The sequence below is a fragment of the Drosophila busckii genome, chromosome 2R, assembly GCF_011750605.1.
Source record: "Drosophila busckii strain San Diego stock center, stock number 13000-0081.31 chromosome 2R, ASM1175060v1, whole genome shotgun sequence".
Classification (NCBI taxonomy): Eukaryota; Metazoa; Arthropoda; class Insecta; order Diptera; family Drosophilidae; genus Drosophila; species Drosophila busckii.
The window spans coordinates 18,981,457-19,000,671 of record NC_046605.1 but is presented as its reverse complement, the minus strand read 5'-3'; the positions used below and the strand labels follow the sequence as shown (position 1 = coordinate 19,000,671).

Below are 19,215 nucleotides of genomic sequence, written 5' to 3'. Positions count from 1 at the left end.
ATTTCGCATATTTATTTATGATTTAAGCTTGTTATGGGGCTCCCCCCTAGTCTGAGGCTCAGATACCAGCCAAGTTTTGCTTGCACGCAATTACATTTGTCAGCGGCGCCCTTGGCTTTAACTTCAGCCGCTGCTGCTGCTGCTGCTCATGTCTATTAAAATGCCAGCCAAGTGGCTGGCAGGCATCCCGTTGAGAGCGACGCCCCATGGCGACAAAAAATACAAGAAAAATAAAAAAAAACTTGCAGCCCCCCCAGTGTACGCTTAGGCAGAAAGTTAGCGCTGCTAAGCAGACAAAGGCAGATAAAACATATTGTTAGAGCATATATACATATATGTTGGATAAATCATAAGGCAAACATAATTTAATGCGAGTACGCGAGCTGTAACGCAGCAACAGAGTCAAACCAGGCGTATGTGTAATATGCGTTAATCATACGCACTGTATGCACACGCAGTCAAGTTGAATAACGAGACTGAAGCCGCACAACACACAAAAACCTCAAGCTCAAAAACATTCGCCTAATGGACGCCCACTAAGCCATTTTAATTAACCGCAACAGAAATTAACAGTCAGGCTATAAAAGAAAAAACACGAAAATTGGAATATGCAAATGCCTTTTGCCCATCAGCATAAATATTGACAAAGTGTTTGGCTTAAGTCACATCAATAGCCCATAGACAAACAGACGTGCGAAGCAGACACAGGGCAAAGGTCATTCAGTTTGGCCGCTGGCTGAATTGCTCGCCCATTCGCCTTAATGCGTCAAGATGATTGAAGATGATTGCACATCGTTAGGCATGCAGGCGTGCGTTGCATTGTAAGTCAAGTCCCAGCACTGATTGCTTTGCCATTAAAGATAACACCCACATGCGTACATAAAAAAAAAAATAGAATCAATCTTTGTTAATTCAATTTACTCCTACACTTTTTCTCTCTCTCTCAATTATTTATAGCAAACAGAAAAAGTTTAAGTGTAAAAGAGTTTTGATATCAGATTGCATTGGTCTATTTTGAAACATGGCTACGTGTTTTCCCAGAATTGATTCTATTTGAACTTGTATTTGTACTTGAACAAAAGACTTATTTTAATTAAATTTTTCTTTGACTGCTCATTGCTCACTTGCAAATTTCTTAACACATTGTTAAAATAAATAATTTATTGCTATTAATGGGAATACCTCAATTGCAAGATGGGTTTTGTTTTTATGTTTATGATTATGATTAGCAACATTGTTGTGCTATAATAAATTGCTAATAAATAATAATAATAATAAATTGCTAAGAAATAAATAATTGCAATAAGGCACTTGCAAACTATTAGCCGTCATTAATCAAAAGATTTGTTTACAATAACATTAAAATTAATGAATTTACGTTGAGCATTGCGTTGCAAGTGAAACATAATTTGCTTAATTAAAATACGAGTTACGCAATTATGTCGCTCCAAGGCACGCAACAAATAAATGTATGAATAAAAAGGCAATTTTAATTAGTTACATAAGCCCAACATTGACATACAACTAATCCTCAATTTATAGTTTTAATGTTAAACAGTTTGATAGTAAAAAAAAATGTAACATAACTTTAATAATTAATCGCAGTGAAAACCACGCACTGAGCTTTTTTATGTGTAAATTAAAAAAGGTGCAAAAAAACTCAGAAAAATACTAAACTGTTGTTAATTAAAAAAAAAATATACGAAAGTCAATTGATTGATTAAAATGCAATTAATGAAAATTGCATACGCTTCATTAAGAATAATCATTGCATTTTCAATCAAAGTTTAGATTTTTATATAGACAGTATGATATTTCTTTCAAACAAGCTGACTTCAGTTCTGTACACAAATTTCAAGCATTGTAAACAATTTGTGAGCTTGTGAGATTATTAAACTTATATTTTTGTTTTTGTGGCTAAATTATTGTAGAGTGCATGTCCAGACATGTCGAAGCGCGTTAGCATCTATGTGCCGGCTGAAATCAAGCAAACATTCGCAATGGTGCAGGCGGACTCGCCGCGTCCCACTGCGGATGAGAGCACAGCGCCGACGACAGATGCAGCTGAGGCTGAGGAGGCTAGCGCTTTGGTAAAGGCCTCCAAGACGGGTGAGGGTGAGGTTGAAACCTATTCGGAGGAATGCAAGCGCTTTGATGCCAAGTGTCCTTGCTGCCACTGCGTGGCCATGCGTGACGCTTTGAAGCGTGTGGCGTTTCTTAAGACGGACGAGGGGCAACGTCGGCTGCAGATGAAGCAGCACTTCAAGAGCTTCATCTTGGACATGAATGCCATGACGCATGTGCGCAAGCAGATTGAGTGCAAGCTGCTGGGCAAGCAGAAGCCCGACTCGCATACATCCTTTCCGGTGAGCATTACGAGCGTGGAGCGCATCGATGGCAACTGCATGTGCCTCAACTGGTTCGTGCACGACGAGACCGATGTGGCGCACTACGAGATCTATGTGGACAAGCGGCTGCGCAAGCGCGTCTTTAATCCCAAGCAAACCAGCACAGTGGTGCTCGATGTCAACATGAAGCAGCAGCACAGAATCTGCTTGAAGGCAGTGCCTATCAAGGGTCTGGGCCGTCATGGTGATCCCATTGACAAGATAATTGCCGAGGTCTGCAGCCGACGCATGAACAACACACTCAAGGGCGAAGTCTTCTGCCACTGCGTCAAGAAGTTGGACAAGGTCAAGCAGCGCTACAAGAGCCGCAACAAGTGCGATGCAGTCGACTTCTGGAAAGTTAGCACCTACATCTATATACCCGCCTGCGAGTGTCAGGAGGAGTGTGACTGCGACTGCCTGCCGCCCACAGAACCAGCGCCCAGTGGCTGCTGCTCCCAGAGTCCGCCCCCAGCTGCAGGCAACGGCTGTGCTTAGTTTTATTTTTATGAGTTGAAACGAAATTTAAAATGCATCTAAGCAATTTCGAGTTCTTTAGACAATATTTAATAATACAAAGGTCTAGCTAATGACAAACAAATATTGCATTTTGTAGGCTAATTAATGGAGTTTATCTGCTAAATGCAGCAAAGCTGTTGCCTGAATTAATTATGAAATAATTGGTGGTTTCAAAGCAGCGCACATAATGAACGCATTCCATTAATTTTAATTAATTGTTAAATAATAAAAATTGCTAAACGAACAATCCAAGCGATGTGTACACAGCGCATACGTTTTTAAAAAAGTATTAAGAATCGCTGCTCTAAGGCTTGTCATAATCCTTAACAATTTTTTGTCCTGAGCATTTTAACAATGAAGCTAAAATTCTTCTAGTTAATTAAGTGCAAAGGCACTTTGCTGACAATGTTTGACAATAAACATTTGTAAACAAAAGCTTGCTGTCTGTTGTTTGTTAATTGTTTTTTGAAATACCAAAATCTGGTGAAAAGCTAAAGTTTTGCTTAAGTGTCACAATTTTTATTGTGCTCATTAAGCAGCAGCAAATTTATCATAACTGCAAACTTGGCTTTCGAATTAAACTCTTGGCACCTTGAATTTAAAACAAATTATATAAAAAAAAAAAATTATTGTATGCTAATATTATTTGTGAATCTGAAATTCGAAATCTTTGTAGATGCTTATAAAATTAGTTAGAATTTTTTAATTAAAACATTTAAAATGCAGCCAATTAAATACGAATTACAATGATTTATGTGTTTTTTGACAAGCTCTAGGATTTTCTTAGAAGATGTTGTGCTAATTTAGCTAAGAATTGAGATGGTTTTAGCTTCATGCGAAGCGTAGCGGAATTAGAAATTCGTACACGTCGCTCTCTCTGTAAAATAACATTAATTGCTAATCCTTCCTTTTAATAATTTCCTTTCCTGGGATAAGAAGTGCACTGAATTGTGCAAGCGGCTTTCGTTGAATGACAAACCCAAGCGCTCATGAACAAAGCCAACTGAAGCACTTGGCACGCTCCATGGTCCAATCTCGATGCTTTTATATTTACGCACATCAAGTGGAGGAGGAGCTGAGACAAGTGTGAGTTGTGTGAACAATTTCAACTGTCGGCTTTAGTTAAAATTTTATCATAAGCTGCAAGAGAGCGAGCCCAGCAACATTTTGATGCTGAATGCCAGCAGAGCAGAGAGTGCGTGTCTCAGTTTATCAGCGGCCAGGCAGGCAGAGCTCATGACGAATCCGACGCGTAGGCGTCCCCCGTTGCGGCTCCGGCTGACTGAATGACTAGTCCCTGACGTGGCGTGATTAATTATTTGGCAAATATTTAAAATGCCTCCAAGGTTTTACTTACAGCACCAAACGAGGCGCAAACAAAGAGAGCGCACCAAAAGAAAAAGAGAGAGAGAGAGAGAGAGAGAGAATGGAAGAGTAGTGAGTTGTGGGGTCAACTTAATGAATATGAACGCAATAAAAATCTGTGAAAATTACTCGCAAATACGCGCAACAGTTGCACAACAGTTTTCCCTCTCCCCCTCTCTCTCTCGCTCTCATCCCTCTCTCTGTTGAGCTGTACATATATTTAATTAATTTTCACTTTTGTTCAACTTGGACGGATGCCAATGGTCAACTCAAATATGAGAGTTTGAGCCAATTTGATTTTATTACGCAGCAAAAAGCAATCTGCCCAGTCAGACGTACTAAAGCTTAAAGTTTATTACTGTTTTTGATTTAGTGTTTTATTAATTAATATAAATTATTTGGCTGACTGCGGCTGCAGTTAAACAAAATATCATTTATATAAGAAGTTAGTGCATACAATTGTCGTGTCAATTTATATTTTCTATTGCTATTTCCAATTAGCATTTGCTTTCTTATTGCTGCTGAGTGCTTGCCATGAAATCAAAAGTAATCGTACTTCAATTCAATTCAATTATCTTACAGTCACTTGAGCAAATAACAATCAAATGTAAATAAAAAAGTCAACATACTAAGCATGAATTTATTGTCGGGCAACTTTGCTGCTCTTAAGCACTTACAACAGTCTGTACTATGCGGCGTATGCGCTATTTTTATGCTTATATAGCAAATTGATTTTGTGGCCAAAGCTAAAAGTGCGTTTTTACTGGTTTTCTCGTTAAAAGCTTACAGCTTACGCTAGTTTGCATGAGCTTAACAATAAATGCATCTCTGGAGTAAAAAAATTTGGATATTTAATGCCGTGTAAAAGCTTAAAAACGTTTAGTCATCTGCCCAAGCGACTTTGTGTCAAGCTGCTTAAGCACAGAATTTGCTAAATTTGCCACATTCTGTGCAGCAATGAGAAAACAAGAAAAAATAAAAACAAAGTTGAACGCAACTAACTTCGAAATACACTTTGTGCACTCAGCATGTTGCAGCTGCAGCGCCACCTAGCGTTGAAAGCTTAAGCTGAAGTTATTTGTGGCAGAGTCGACATCAATTATGAGTGCATAGTGGATTATAAAATCCATCTGCCATATTGCTGTGACATATATTTGCGCCAGTTAATGATACCCTCTTACATTTGGTACAAAAAATGTCCAAGTGTATAAAGAGAATGGAATACAAAAGCAAAAATGTTATCCTTGCTTGTCCGCTTAAATATGCGCGAGTAGCCGCACACATACATCAGCAGTCAGCACTCTATCTTCTCTCCGGCAGTGTATAGCAGTGCATAGAAGGCTGGAGCGGCGCATTTGTCACTCTCTACTCTTTGCTTAAAAAAGCCATTCATTTAAGCTAATTCAATATTATTTTGCTGTGTGTGCTACAGTATTTATTGTCTATTGAGCCCTAATCTAAAATTTATTTCAAATTGCTTGAGGCTGACACATTGCTCCCTCAGGAGCAGGCACTCTACCCGGTCTTTGCCCTAGCAGGCAATCTGTCAGCGACAGGCAGTTGGGCTTAAAAAATGCAACGAATTTCAATTGAAATTTTGCTATAAATTTTTGGCACCGGGCCCATGAATGGAGTGAATGAAGCAACATGTTTGTTTTGTCTGCATTGCTTTGTGGCTGGCGTAGGCTCGGAAATTGCTCTGGGATTTGGCGAGTATCATGCAAGCCGGTTTCACCAACATTTTTGTAGCCTGCCTGCCTCTAGGTTAGCTAATTGGCAAAATCAAACAAGAGGCGTTGGCGTTGGCATGGGTAGAGTGCCGGGGTGGCAGCTACCAAAATTTATTGTCAACATAATTCACGGCAAATTCAATTTGGAGCAGCTTGTTCAGCCCGGCAAACAGTTTTCGACAGCACTAGATGAATTGTGCAACATGTGGCAACAAGATAAAAGTGAACAATGGCAAAGCAATTTGTGCATAATTAACAAGTTAAATTGTATTAACGAAAATTTATTTGCGTAACGAGCTGAAATTGTTCAGCGACTCAACACGTTGAGTTGTTTTCGCTACCTTCGCTGGATTTGCACAACAGTTGCGCAACAGTGGCATGCTCAGTTGAATTTACTTTGCAGGACTTTCAGCTTTTGCATTTGATCATTCACAACAGTTGCGCAACAGTGGAGAGATGAGTTCAATTGCTTTGCAGATCTTTCAGCTTTTGTCTTTGATCACACACTTGCGCAACACTGGAGTGTAGAGTTTAATTATTGTGCAGGTCATTGAGCTTTTGCATTTGATCAGCCACAAAAGTTCGTCAGCCCTGGAGCCTTGAGTTTAATTATTATGCAGGTCATTGAGCTTTTGCACTTGATCACCCACACAGTTGGAAAACCCTGGAGCGTTGAGTTTGAATATTATGCAGGACTTTCAGCTTTTGCATTTGATCATTCACAACAGTTGCGCAACAGTGGCGTAATAGTTGAGCTCAGCAACGCCTCCAAATTTCCTGAAGAGTATAAAGCGATGTCAGCTTCCTTCACCCATTCTCTTATTACCCACTGTGCTTATATCTTATGCAAATTAAATAGCATTCTTGAGTTTTATTTGTAAAGCAAAAGATAAATGTAACAACACACCGAATGAAATCAGAGACCACACAAAAGCTCATTGAGCTACACAGTTGTGTAACGAAAAAACAAAACCACAAAAAAAATGAACAAAGAATGAAACAACATCTTTTTTGCTTGCATATTTATGTGAACATATCTGTATAAATAACGTGGCTGAATTTGTATCCTTTGCAATTTCAGTGCATTATTTATGGCCCTTTGTGCGTGGTCAGTGTGGGGGCGTATCTTTCAGTTCAGCTCCAAAGATTTTATGATAAATGAGCCAAGTTAATCAAGAACTCAGACAAAGGGCTCAAGCTTCAGCTCAAGCAGAGCGAAAAAAAAGTTGCCTACTTAATGCAGGTGGCAAAATTATTGCGCAACTATTTATAAGTAACAGTCATGACGTTCGTGAATAGCGAATGAAGCTGTAAAAAGTTTGCTAAGCTGGCTAAGTCAGTAAGTATGGTTATAAGCAAAGAGCTAAAGTATGTTTGCGATTGATTTTGTTTGAGGGGGGGGCACCAGCAAGTAGCGAAGCGTTAAGACTTAACCTTAAAGCGAACTAATATGCGAATTAGCTTTCACAATAAATCTTGCAACCTTTGGACGCAAGCATTAGCACAACTTTTCACAGCCAAATACATTTATCACTAGCATTTGAAATGCCTAGTGATGAGCACACACAGCTGCGGCAAGTTAACGGCCTGGTAAGCAAATCACATAGCACATTATCCACTCTGTAGTACAACAAGAGCTTATCCATCAGCTTACGCTCACACACATCGCAAAACAGAAATCACCTTGGGCACAACATTTCTCAAAATTACACACGTAGCCAGCATATTATCTTAACTCCATTTGCCAGGATTGACAGCATGTCCCGAAAAGAGAAAAAAGACGAAAACAGTCGCTTCATTGTTGAACTGTCTACGCCTGTCTGCTCGCATATATTGTAAGTTGTCATACGAGTTTATCTTTTGCATTTATTCAATTTCCTATTTATGTCATGTCAGCTGCATTCGACTGAACATCACATCTGACTGACAATTCCTTTGGATACACACATGTTATGTATGGGGTATCCTAGAAAATATAATTAAGTTTTTCTGATGCCACAAGCGCATTAACAGATACAGCCATTATTGCATTAAATAAAAGTGAAGAAATGCTTTCAAGCTGGGGATGCTTTGCACATTTTTAATTTATACAGGCTTAAGCATGTAAGCTATTTAATTTAGTTGGCATAACTTCAGTGGATAAACATAAATTTGAATATTTTTAAGAGCCACATCCACATTCGGCAATAATAACTTCGAGCCAGTAGTTAGCAAATAAATGTTTGAAAATTAACTTAAACTACTGAAAGATTAAATGTCGCCACAACATAAGTCTTTTTTTAATATAATATATAAGTACAGTCAACTACAGTTTCAGTTTAATCTTCAATAAAAATTCAATTTGACTCTCTAACTTTTGTGAATATATTCAAAACAAATATTTCAATTTGCAAATTTTTTAATTTGAGCTTGGGCAATCAATTCAACGCTTAACTTTTGGACAAGAAGCCGGCACTTAAAGCTTATTAAATGTCACTTAGACCATCTCGAATTTCCCAAACTTTAATTGTTTTTGTACCTGTCACACATACATATACGTATGGTAGGCAGGCGGACAGCTATGCTGGCATTCTTGGCAGCCATTTAAAAGCAATATGTCCAGGTCTATAGAATTACCATGGCAACTTTTGTGTGACAGGTAACAAGTTGGGTGCGCAGCCCTGTGGTGTAATATAAAAAATTAAACTTTTACCAAAAACGACATTTCAATGAATTAGTTTGCAATGGGCCAAAGATCCGTCTACATATGCCCATGACTTTGATATTGCAGCTTAAGTAATTGCCAATAGGCATTTTAATTGCTTGGAAGTTGGCATTTTATGTAGAAATACTGTCGTCAAGCAGTTTAATCTATGATGCCATAATTTATATATTTATGGCCGCGATGCGTACGTATATAATTTTCAATTTCCTTTTTTTTGTTCCATTGTATTTATTGTCAGGCTGCTTTTTTCCACCTGCCATGGTATTTTATTTATGAGCCTCAGCGGCTTGTCAATAGCTTGTGGGCTAAATTGATATTTATTCGGCAATGTAATGCTTAATATTTTTTCTTTAATGTGCTCTCGCTGATTAATGTGTAAGCGGTACAAATATTATTTTTTTTTTTTTTCAGCTTTAAGTTAAGCACGATTGAGCGCACATTCGCAATTGTTTTAATGCATTATTTGTTCTTTTCCCATTTTTATGGCATTGTTTTTATTACTCTTCCGTTTGCATGCACTATCTTTTCCGCCGTACGCTCCACTTGAAACAGTTGCTATAGCAATTATTTGCGTTACATTTGATTAATGTGTCAATAACTGCGAGAATGCTACAGACTAGAGCTTTAAATTCACACACACACACATACACACACACACACACACAGAGCTCGTGTTAAAAGCACTTGAATTAATCTGTCATATTAGCCTGATTAATGTGCAGCGTTCAGTTAAAAATGGCGGCTCTGTCATTAAGCAGCACAAGAGCTAAATTGCGTAATTACCAGTCAGAAACAGCAGCAGCAGCAGCAGCTTCAGCCTTGGGCTCAGTAAGCAACTTGAGCTTCAGAGTTAATCAACTGATTGCATAATGATACAGTTATGTACAAATGTATACACACATGCAACTGTAAGTAGCAGCAGCAGTTGCAGCCTGCGGCTTAATTTATAGTTGACAAAGAAACCAATTAGATTACAATTTTATTTACAATTACAATTGTTTTGCAGCTCTTGACACTTATTTATAAAGTGTCTCTGAAGTTCATCAGCCATCACCCACTGCAGTCAGCAGCAGACAATAACAGAGCGAGAGCGGCGAACACAAAAGAAAAGTTCATCACATTCTGTCAACACAGCATATGTATGTAAATTAGATATTTCTGTAATAAAAAGCAAACAAGTGCGCAAAAACTTTGCAGCAGTTAGCTACTCAGATACTCAGATACTCTAACGAATAAGAAGCAGCTTTCAATAAATTTGTCAGCGACTATCTTTATCGATAGCATAGATTATAACTGTCTGCCGATGAAGATATAAGAAATGTATTCAAAAAATGAAAATGAAGCTAATTTTAGACAGAGTAAAACAGTTTATGACGATTCTAATTAGTTAGCTAGCGCACTAGTTGTAAATAATTCATAAAAAGAGTTTACAACTCTAATTTTACGACAGCCTTAAACTATTTCGACTCTAGCTTTACAACTTCTTAGTACCTTTGTAACATAAATTGGGGCATTGGAGCTGCTTGAAGTAGCCCCGACCAATGAGATTCTTAAAAGATATCTGTAAGCACTGAAACTGGCAAGACAGAGCTTCGCTAACTTTTCGCATTAAAGTTAAGGGCTGCGCTTGTTGCTCAAACAGTTTTTGAATTTCCTGCCATTTATGACCGCACAACATACATGTTAGCTACACTCCCATCCACTTGAATAGGGACAAGAATTATGCAACATTAAGTTTGCTTTTGCACATGCAAAACAATCGAATTAAACGAACAAAAATTTTAGTGCAGCAAAAGTACAAACTAAAGAAAACAAATAATTTAATTAGGAACAATTATCTTAACTTAGGTTATACTAATTTAATTTGCATAGCTTAGGTTTATTTTAAACATTTAGTAGTAGAGAATACATTTAAGGTAATAACTTAATAAATACTCTTGGGCGGAAAATCAAAGCACTTCCCTGATTCAAGGATATGTATATCTCCAGGCTTCATTGATAGCATATGACAATAACTTTAATTCTTTGAAATATCTAGAAAGCTAAATTCCACAGAATTTTGTTTAGTTCAATTTAGTTTTTATGAATTTAAAATTCCACAATATGTGTTCCTATTCAAGTGCATGGAAGTGTAGCCGAACATTATTTTCTGGGAAATATGCTGAAGCATTTAGGCTGAAACACACGCGTCTATACCTATGCGAAAATAATCAAATGATTGTCAAGTGCACATGAAATATTTAATATATGACCCACTGGGCATATTACGTATACGTTATGTGCTACGTTACACATACGCAGCGTGCACAGACATTTTATTAACCACAACAAAAGTTAAGCGCGTATGTGTGTATTTCCTTAGCACAGGCATGTGTGGCAAGCTAAGTAAACGTGTTGAAAACTTTTGTCATCACAACACAACACGCGGCGTATGCGCAATTATTTCCCAAAGAAAACACTCTAAAATCAAACAACAAAAAATTCATTAATTAAGCTAATTTGCAGACTGGCTTTGCATACATATTGGGATGGAGATTGCGACTGTGATTACCTGAACTAATTAGCCACAATTGCGCCAAACTGACGCGCCAAACCTAACTAACTAGTTCATATTCACGGGACTGATTGACTTATCGCAATTCCGTTGAAACGCAGTCGAAAATGGCTTGTCATTTGGCTCAAATTGCCAAGACTGCTGATTGATCTGCTGACCGTCAATGTGTTTTGTAGGGTTACGCCTACTAACACTGGCTAGCAAAATTTTACACACCTAATAAATAAAGCCATGAAATTTGAAGTCAAAAGTGCTGAGTCTACAATTGATTTACGACAAATTTTATAGGCTCTAGGATCTGGTCATAAAATCCAAGCTTGCATCATAAAGTTTTAATGTAAAATAGCTAAGCAAAAAATGTGCATTTGAAGCGAATGGGAAATATTTAAAGTACATTACAATTTTACTCAAAATAATATTTTAATTTAGCTCCTATATAAACTTGTTATACCAACAAATAGTTCTGTAGCGTAGTGTAGTTTGCACTATTCACTTAAATATATTTGTGTTTTGTTTATATTTACGCTATCTGTCTCAGCTATTCAAAACAGCACCGCTGAATTCCAAGAAATTCATTTTTTAAGTTAAACAATTTAAAATATTTGTGCATGTTTTACATAATGAGCATAACTTGATACATTTAACAATTTATAAATTTCTAAATTGCTTTGATGTGTTGGCTGTCGAATGTAATTTCTCATTTCATTGCATAAATTAAATTTACAAAGCTTTTAGTGCCGAGCTGCAGAGCAAACTTATTGTTTAAACACCTAAGGCAAAGTTTGTTAATGAAATAAGTGAAACTTTTTGCTGCACTTTGACATTGCAGCTTTAACCAAATTGTTCAATGACATGAGGTAACTAAAAATTGAAATTTAATCGAATCGAGATTCAACTTTGCGACTTTGCGACATTGCGGCTGTGTAAATACGCAAATATTTGCGAGCAAGCATTTCAATAAAAGTTCACAGATCGACGGGCGCTTTGATTTATGGCCCTGGCTGGAGATTTCAAGTGCTAAAAAAACACATTTTCAACTTACAAACTAAACGGAATCGTCTGCGTCTGACGCGTAAATAATATTTATTCAACACATATATTGTTTATATATTTTTTTAAAGTCTATGTTTTTATTTAATTAGTTTTCGCACACGACAGACAAACAACCGTTAGGGGCGAATCCGTTTGCAGGACTAAATCGGCAGAATCAAAGAAGCCGGCGCTACAGCTAAACACAAATGACTTCCAAATAGCATACACATTCTCAAATAGCATCCACAAGCAAAAGCGCGCCAAACACTTGGCATCCACAATGAACGCCAATAGCATACACCACGTGTGTGGATCGCAAGTTGGCGCCTGCGCTGACAACTATGGAATGCATTCACTGTGGATGGCTACAACTGTTGCTTGTAGATTGCATGGACCACAAATTTCATTCATAAGTTCAGCATAAAAAATATATAAAAACAAATTTCTATTTTAGCTACAAGTGTATTTAGCCTTGACTACGCTAAGCCAGAATATTCGTATTCTTCTTCAGGTTGGCAACCACTCAATACAAAGCGCTTTGAGGTTTAGCAGTTAAGCGGCTGTCGTCATAAATAGACCAAAACGCTTCCTGAGAATACGTGCGACATGAGCAAATCTCAACAGGCACTTAATTATTAGTCAAATGATTGATTAATTATGTCAAGCACGTTTCTCATGCTTTTGCCATAGCTATCGAGCTGCAACTAGTAAACAATTAAACTATTTTGGGTATATAATCGCAATGAATATATAATTAAACATATTATATTTTGAAATAATTATTGATTACATTTGCAAAACAACAAATAATTATTAATAAAATACAGAACGAATTCGGTATAACTATTAAAACTATTTTTGGTTAATTAAGATAATTTTTTATAAATTTATAGCCAAACATAAAGTTTCAATCAACACATTATGCTTCGTCTTTGCTTACTATTATTCCCAAACTATTTAGAATAATGTAAAAAATAAACTTCTGATTATTTTTAAATAATTTTTAATCAATATAAAGCATTGATTTAAAAACATCTGGAATTAATGTTGAAGACAACAACATACGCTTAGTTAAGCTGAAAGAATTTTTAAAGAATTGTTTGTCATTATTGGTATTGACGTAATTAACCACCAACAGCTAGCTGAGTGTATGACTGTAACTGAAGGCATAATCAAACTCAGCATGCCAGTTGAAATTACAATGTTTCATGCCCACGCATATCTGAATTGAATGTTTATTTTTGGGCTCAACCACACGCAACAGGCCTGCCAAAATCAAATTTGAGCGTTCACAGCTTCTAATCGCTGGCAAATCATTGCCATGATTATGCTTCAGCTTCTGCACTGAAAGAATATTTTTAAGCTTACTAAAAAGCTACAAGAATCTCTATGATTTCGATTAAACTAACATTGTGCTGTGTAAAAAAAATGTACAAATGCGTCCTTTAAGTTTGAGTTAGTTAGTTGAGCGACAGATCCCGCTGAGAATATTTCAAAATATTTTACAGGGTTTCACACTGTCGGTTCAAGCAGACTGAAACGGATTGGTTTAATTATACTACAATTATAATTCCAAATTGTATGGCTGTTCATTGTATCAAAGCATTCAGCATATTGCAATTAACAAACTTTGCTTTGCTCATTAACATTTCATGCGCCACCCACGCGTGCCACCTGACGTATGAGTGATATTTAATTAATTTGCCATCTGTGCTGTGCAAATGTGCTTAACGCAAGCATTACAATGTTGTTTTCAAACTCAAAGCCACCATCAAGGAAGAGGCTATCAATTGCTTGCGTGTGTGCAAATGTTTGCTCAAGCTAAACTCGTGCCCAGGTGCAATTCTCAACTAAAGAAAGATTTTTTTTGCAGCACTTGCTTTTAACTTTGTACGAACAGTGATTGCAGCTAACCATTAATTTGTGGCGAATAATAAATCGTTGAAATAATACCATATAGCTTGTAATTGGATTTAGTTTACATAAGTATGATATTCAATTTTAGCTTAAAGCAAAACAAAATAAGAAAATTTAGATGAAATTGGAAAGATTTTATTCAAAGATTTCATTTCAATTGATGTTTTTTTTTAAATATCTGACGCTTCCTTATTTTCTGATTGCTAAAATTTGTATTTTCTTATTATATTTCTATTTATCAAAATTTGTATTTTAATATTTATTTGTGTCGCGACAGCTATGAATGCATACAATGTAATTCAGTCGAGCTTATTGCACAATGCTTAACGTATATTTACTAAAGTGCTATTTGCTTAATACAAAATTGCAGTTAGGTTAGCAACAATAGAACGGCCAGCAACTGGGCAAATATTTTGCCAGATAACTTGGCATTCCAACGGTATAAATAGTGTTGCAATTCAACCGTTAGAGCCAGTTGTGCCAAGGCGGAGTTCAAGATGTTGTCGAACAAGTTCTTTATCTATTTGTTTCTGGTGTTCCTTATGCTGATGTTCACAGCACCAGCAGCCGAGGGCACATTTATTCTCTTCCTCTGCTTGGTGCGCTCACCTTTATGTCCATTCATTACAACCGAATAATATTTTCAACTTGAACTAATAAAAGTAAAAAGTATGCATTGAAGAAAGAATGTGCTTTAGTTTCATTTTATTTATATAAGTCAGAGCAGTGCGCAAGCCACTAGCGTATGAATCCTTCTAGGCCAGCAAACCAGAGAAGAAAGCTGCGCACTGTGGTTTGCTTGAAAAAGGTTAAGCCGCAATAAGGAATAGATAGAAAATAGCTACTTGAGTCATATCAATAGTCATATCAATATAAAAGCTAGACTGAATGTTGTCCGGAATCCAATTAGATTACAATTGGGAAAAGAACAAAACAAGAACACTGTTCGTTAGAGGATTACTGTGGTAAGTTTATTTGTTAATAATTTTTAGCTAGCGTATTCAATTTTCGACTAGCATTTGCATTTGAGCAGTCTAGTTTTTATTTAATTTGCAACTTATATTAAAGTAGCCTAATTTTGTCAATTCGAACTTTTTGCCTTTGCCGCCTACTAAATAAAAAGAAAAAGTAAATAGCTGATTTGCATATTATTCGTGTGTGAGTGGCTTGTAAATTTGGTTTGTTGATTGAGGTCTAGGCAGACTTTTTCTTTGAGACTCTCATTTGGGCAGCATTTATTTATTTTTATTTAAAGGATAGTCATATGTGGTTGCAAGTTTAAATAATTTAAGGTAAACTCAATGCAATTGGAGGCAAGTTTAGCAGCAACTCTATTTCAATTGTAAGCTTATTTAAAGCTCAGCAAAGAGAACTCAACTCAACATGGTGTGAATTGTAAACTTTGTCATTTGTTATTTTGCGTTAATTAAGTGCAAAGCACATTAAAGCCAGCCGAATGCTAAGACTCTTATTTTGCTGTTGCCAAGTACGTGGCAAGATTATGTAATTTAAGTTGCCTTCAATACGAACGGCAACAGGCTTACTGACTGACTGACTGACTGACTGACTGCCACAGCCCAAAAATGAAACCGAATACGACCCAGAACCAATGAACAATGGTCACATTAATGAATGCTGCTACCAACAAACAGGCAAAAAGCAAATGACAATGTCGCCTGAAATTGCCCATTACTCAATTTTGCCTTTGCACCCGTTGCGAAGTAGCTTAAAGGAATTTCAGAGTACCCAACTCAGGCGCTCTGTGTTTGAATATGCGACGTTTCCCCGAAAATTTAATGAGGTCCAAGGTAATTGACTGCACAATCAAGTGTTTTGACCAATAAACGCTTGAGTTGGGCAAAGTGAAGCAGAACTAAATAGCAGAAAGGCTGAAATCATAGAAACTATAACGCACAACTTTAAGCTACATTAGCTTAGCCAAATGAAACACACTCAAGCGTTTGTTTGCAAGCTTTATAGATATATATTATATACTATTATTAAGATCTTGGCTATAGTTTGGCATGGCATTAATATTTGAAGCAGGTCCTTAAATCCATCTATCTCACCTCTCTGTTGTGAAGAAAGGACATACATTCAATCGGAAAATGCAGGCGTAAAACAGGAACGTCGACTCCGTCACGGGTGCAATGGACAGCAGCAACATGGCCACCAGCAGCAGATAGAACAGCAAGATTGACATATTCATGTCGTAGATGGACTTGTTAATCCTTTCTGTTTGTATCTGTTTGTTGTAATTAATGTATGTTGATAGATATAAAACTGCGTTATGCTGAGCTACGCACTGCGCTGACGCCTTTTATAGCTGCTTGGAATGAGCACAACATTATTTACACAGTTGCATACTGAGCTGGACAATTGGCATGGAAATGGCTCTTGACCTGCATATTGAGCATAAATATTTGTAATTAACGCATGCGACTGTTTAGCCTAACGAGTCGTCTAAATGACAAAAACAGAAAATGTATAAATTAAATCAATTTGCGGCAACTGACATGAAAGTTAATTCTGCACAGCAGCGAAAGCTGTAAATTTAAGCACAAATTTTATTTAAACCATTTGACAAATGAAATTGGATTTTCCAAGCGATGATTGTATCATTGTGTGTGTGAGTGTGTGTGTTGTGTGTGTGTTGTGTGTGTGTTGTGTGTAATTGCTGTTGCTGCCTAATCGCTTTACAAATTTGCACTAATGTAGAAAATTCAAGCACATTTTGTGGCGAAAATTGAATCAGGCATGTGCAGACGTGCGCAACAAAATAAATGCTCGCTTTAAAACGTAAATTAGAATTCTCTTTGAATGCATTAGCGTTAATATGTCTGCTTGTTAATTTTCATCATTAATCCATTTTATTTAGCATTCAACCCAAATTAATTAATTTCATTTCCACAAAGTTTTCTTTTGTGCATTATTAAATAAATAATTAGCTACAACAATTAATGCCAAGCAAGCTGGCTAATTTTTTTGTCGGCCATGCTTCATCAAGTTCTTTTGTGTCTCTGAGCTGTGTTTGTGCAATATTATGGCAACGGGTCGAGAGCCTTAGCTTTGCTTTGTTTGATTTTTGGCGCCACGCTACAACGAACTGCTGTCAATGTCAATCAGCCATGGCCCACGCATATTGATTAAAGCTGCTTGGATAATCATTTAATTATACGAAACAGTTTACTTCGCGTTCGCAACTTGAAGATAACAATGTGTAAAATGCTTAAAGCCAACACAGTGTGACAAAAACTCACCCAAAAAAAATAAGCAAATTTTGCTTACACAGTTACTCTTGCAAGTGCGTGGGAGTAAAAAAGCAAGCGATGCATAACGAGCGCTTAAGAGTGCTTACGCTCTCTTGCGTAGCTAAACGTTTGCTGTCTTGCTCGCGCGCTTTTCGTCATGCTAATGATATGAGTAGATAATATGGCGTTAAAGAGATCGCTGCTACTGCAAATTGTGTTTACAACTTTAATTTAAGAGCACACGCGCTTAGTCAAACTATTGCTGTCTCACTCATTGCTTTTTACTATACAGCTGAGCATATGTTACGTTTAAAGAGCAAAATGACGTTATCTTTAATCGCTGCTACTTCATAACGGAGCAATTGCGGTTTACTTAATTTCTTTCTTATCGCTTTGCTTAATTAAAAGTTTTCATGACAAGTTTGTTAACAGGAAATGCGCAGAGCATTAACTTGCAAAATTCTATCTCCCTCTGTCTGTGTTGTTTAATATTTGCATACTGCTTAAAATGTAAATAAAAAATTCAGCTTAGTAAACATTGAAGTAATAGACGCGTGGGTTTTTGTGTTACTTTGTTACTTGACAACTACGCCATGTAAACGCGGCGTAGTTTAAGCGCAGCCGCTGCTACGCCAAACCATGTACGCATTTATTATTATAAATTTTTTTTCTTTGTGGCATTGGACACGCGCTACAGACGCTCATGAATAATGCAATCAGATTTCTTTGTTGCCGCAGACTGTTGCCATAAACATAAACAGATATTTTGTGGGCGTTGCTCTATTTTTCATTTCTGCATTAAATCTGGCAACAATTAAAGCCAAATAATGTTAATGCCTGACGACAGTTGGGCTCTGTAGCCAAATTATGCAAATCTCAAGCACATTTGACAAGGGTTTCCCATTGAGAGTCACACAGTCAAACCAAATGTGAATCAATTTTGCATTTCTCAATGAGAGCTCACTCACTTGAAAACACAAATTGTAAACAGAGCCAAATACTTAATTGACATAACTGTAGCTAAAGGGCTATTTAACTAAATTATGTTATAACTTTAATTCAAGCGAAGACAGAAATTATTTCGAGTTTTAAGGATTATAAATGAAAAACTATTATAATACATATAAGTTTATTATACTCTTAATATGTGGTTCGATTAAAGACACTTAAAATTGAGATTATTTTTTAACAAGAATTTATTCAATTAACAATTAATTAAAAAGCACGATTAGTTCATTAGCCATTGCATTAGAATTGCTTAAGTGTTTAATTTAAACATTTGTTAGAAACAGAAACAGAAAGCATAAATTAATAAAATAATCAAAAATAAAAGAAGTGTAGAACTTGGTAAACAATAAATTCAGACCTTGTATAATACATTTTTTATGATACGGTAAAATTACTATTTAAATGTTTTTAGTAAGGTAAGCAAATATCTGTAAAAGAAGAAAACAGTTTGTGGCAGCTTTTAGCTATGACAAATTTAAAAATTCAAATACAATGTAAACTTATCGTAATGAGTAAAATGATTCATTCCAAATAAACTTATTGTTTGATTGGCAAAAAATTAAGCTTGAAAAAAGCTTTTTGTTAAAGCTTTGCCAATTTCATACGTTGAATAGTCTGTTAGAATTTGAAAATAAATAGTTTTCTAACATAATGCAAATGCATATTAAATTAAGTAAATGCTTTATGTGAATGAACTATCTATTTATGCCTTCAATCCAACCAAGTTATACTGCAATTTCATTTTCAC

At 36.4% G+C, this 19,215-nt stretch overlaps 4 protein-coding genes across 6 annotated transcripts in view; 2 read left to right on the top strand and 2 right to left on the bottom strand.

Annotated features, from left to right (window-relative positions):
* Nucleotides 1-19,215, bottom strand: part of LOC108597039 (neuropeptide CCHamide-2 receptor) — a 31,049-nt gene that overhangs the window by 11,163 nt on the left and 671 nt on the right. The window contains exon 1 of one of the 3 annotated variants that reach the window (XM_017983335.1): nucleotides 12,302-12,375. The exons of the other annotated variants lie outside the window; for them this stretch is intronic. The gene's annotated coding sequence lies outside the window, so the exon portion shown is untranslated. Of the gene's footprint in view, nucleotides 1-12,301; nucleotides 12,376-19,215 lie in introns of those variants that run through there. 3 annotated transcript variants of the gene reach the window in all.
* Nucleotides 1,860-2,980, top strand: LOC108597040. The gene is made up of 2 exons (XM_017983336.1): nucleotides 1,860-1,874; nucleotides 1,932-2,980. Exon 2 carries the CDS (start codon nucleotides 1,947-1,949, stop codon nucleotides 2,883-2,885), a length of 939 nt encoding a protein of 312 aa, XP_017838825.1. The 5' UTR covers nucleotides 1,860-1,874; nucleotides 1,932-1,946; the 3' UTR covers nucleotides 2,886-2,980.
* Nucleotides 14,691-14,896, top strand: LOC108597042. Its single transcript, XM_017983338.1, has one exon. The coding sequence runs from the start codon at nucleotides 14,706-14,708 to the stop codon at nucleotides 14,844-14,846; it is 141 nt and encodes a 46-aa protein (XP_017838827.1). The 5' UTR covers nucleotides 14,691-14,705; the 3' UTR covers nucleotides 14,847-14,896.
* On the bottom strand, nucleotides 16,188-16,489 carry LOC108597041. Its single transcript, XM_017983337.1, has one exon. The coding sequence runs from the start codon at nucleotides 16,415-16,417 to the stop codon at nucleotides 16,274-16,276; it is 144 nt and encodes a 47-aa protein (XP_017838826.1). The 5' UTR covers nucleotides 16,418-16,489; the 3' UTR covers nucleotides 16,188-16,273.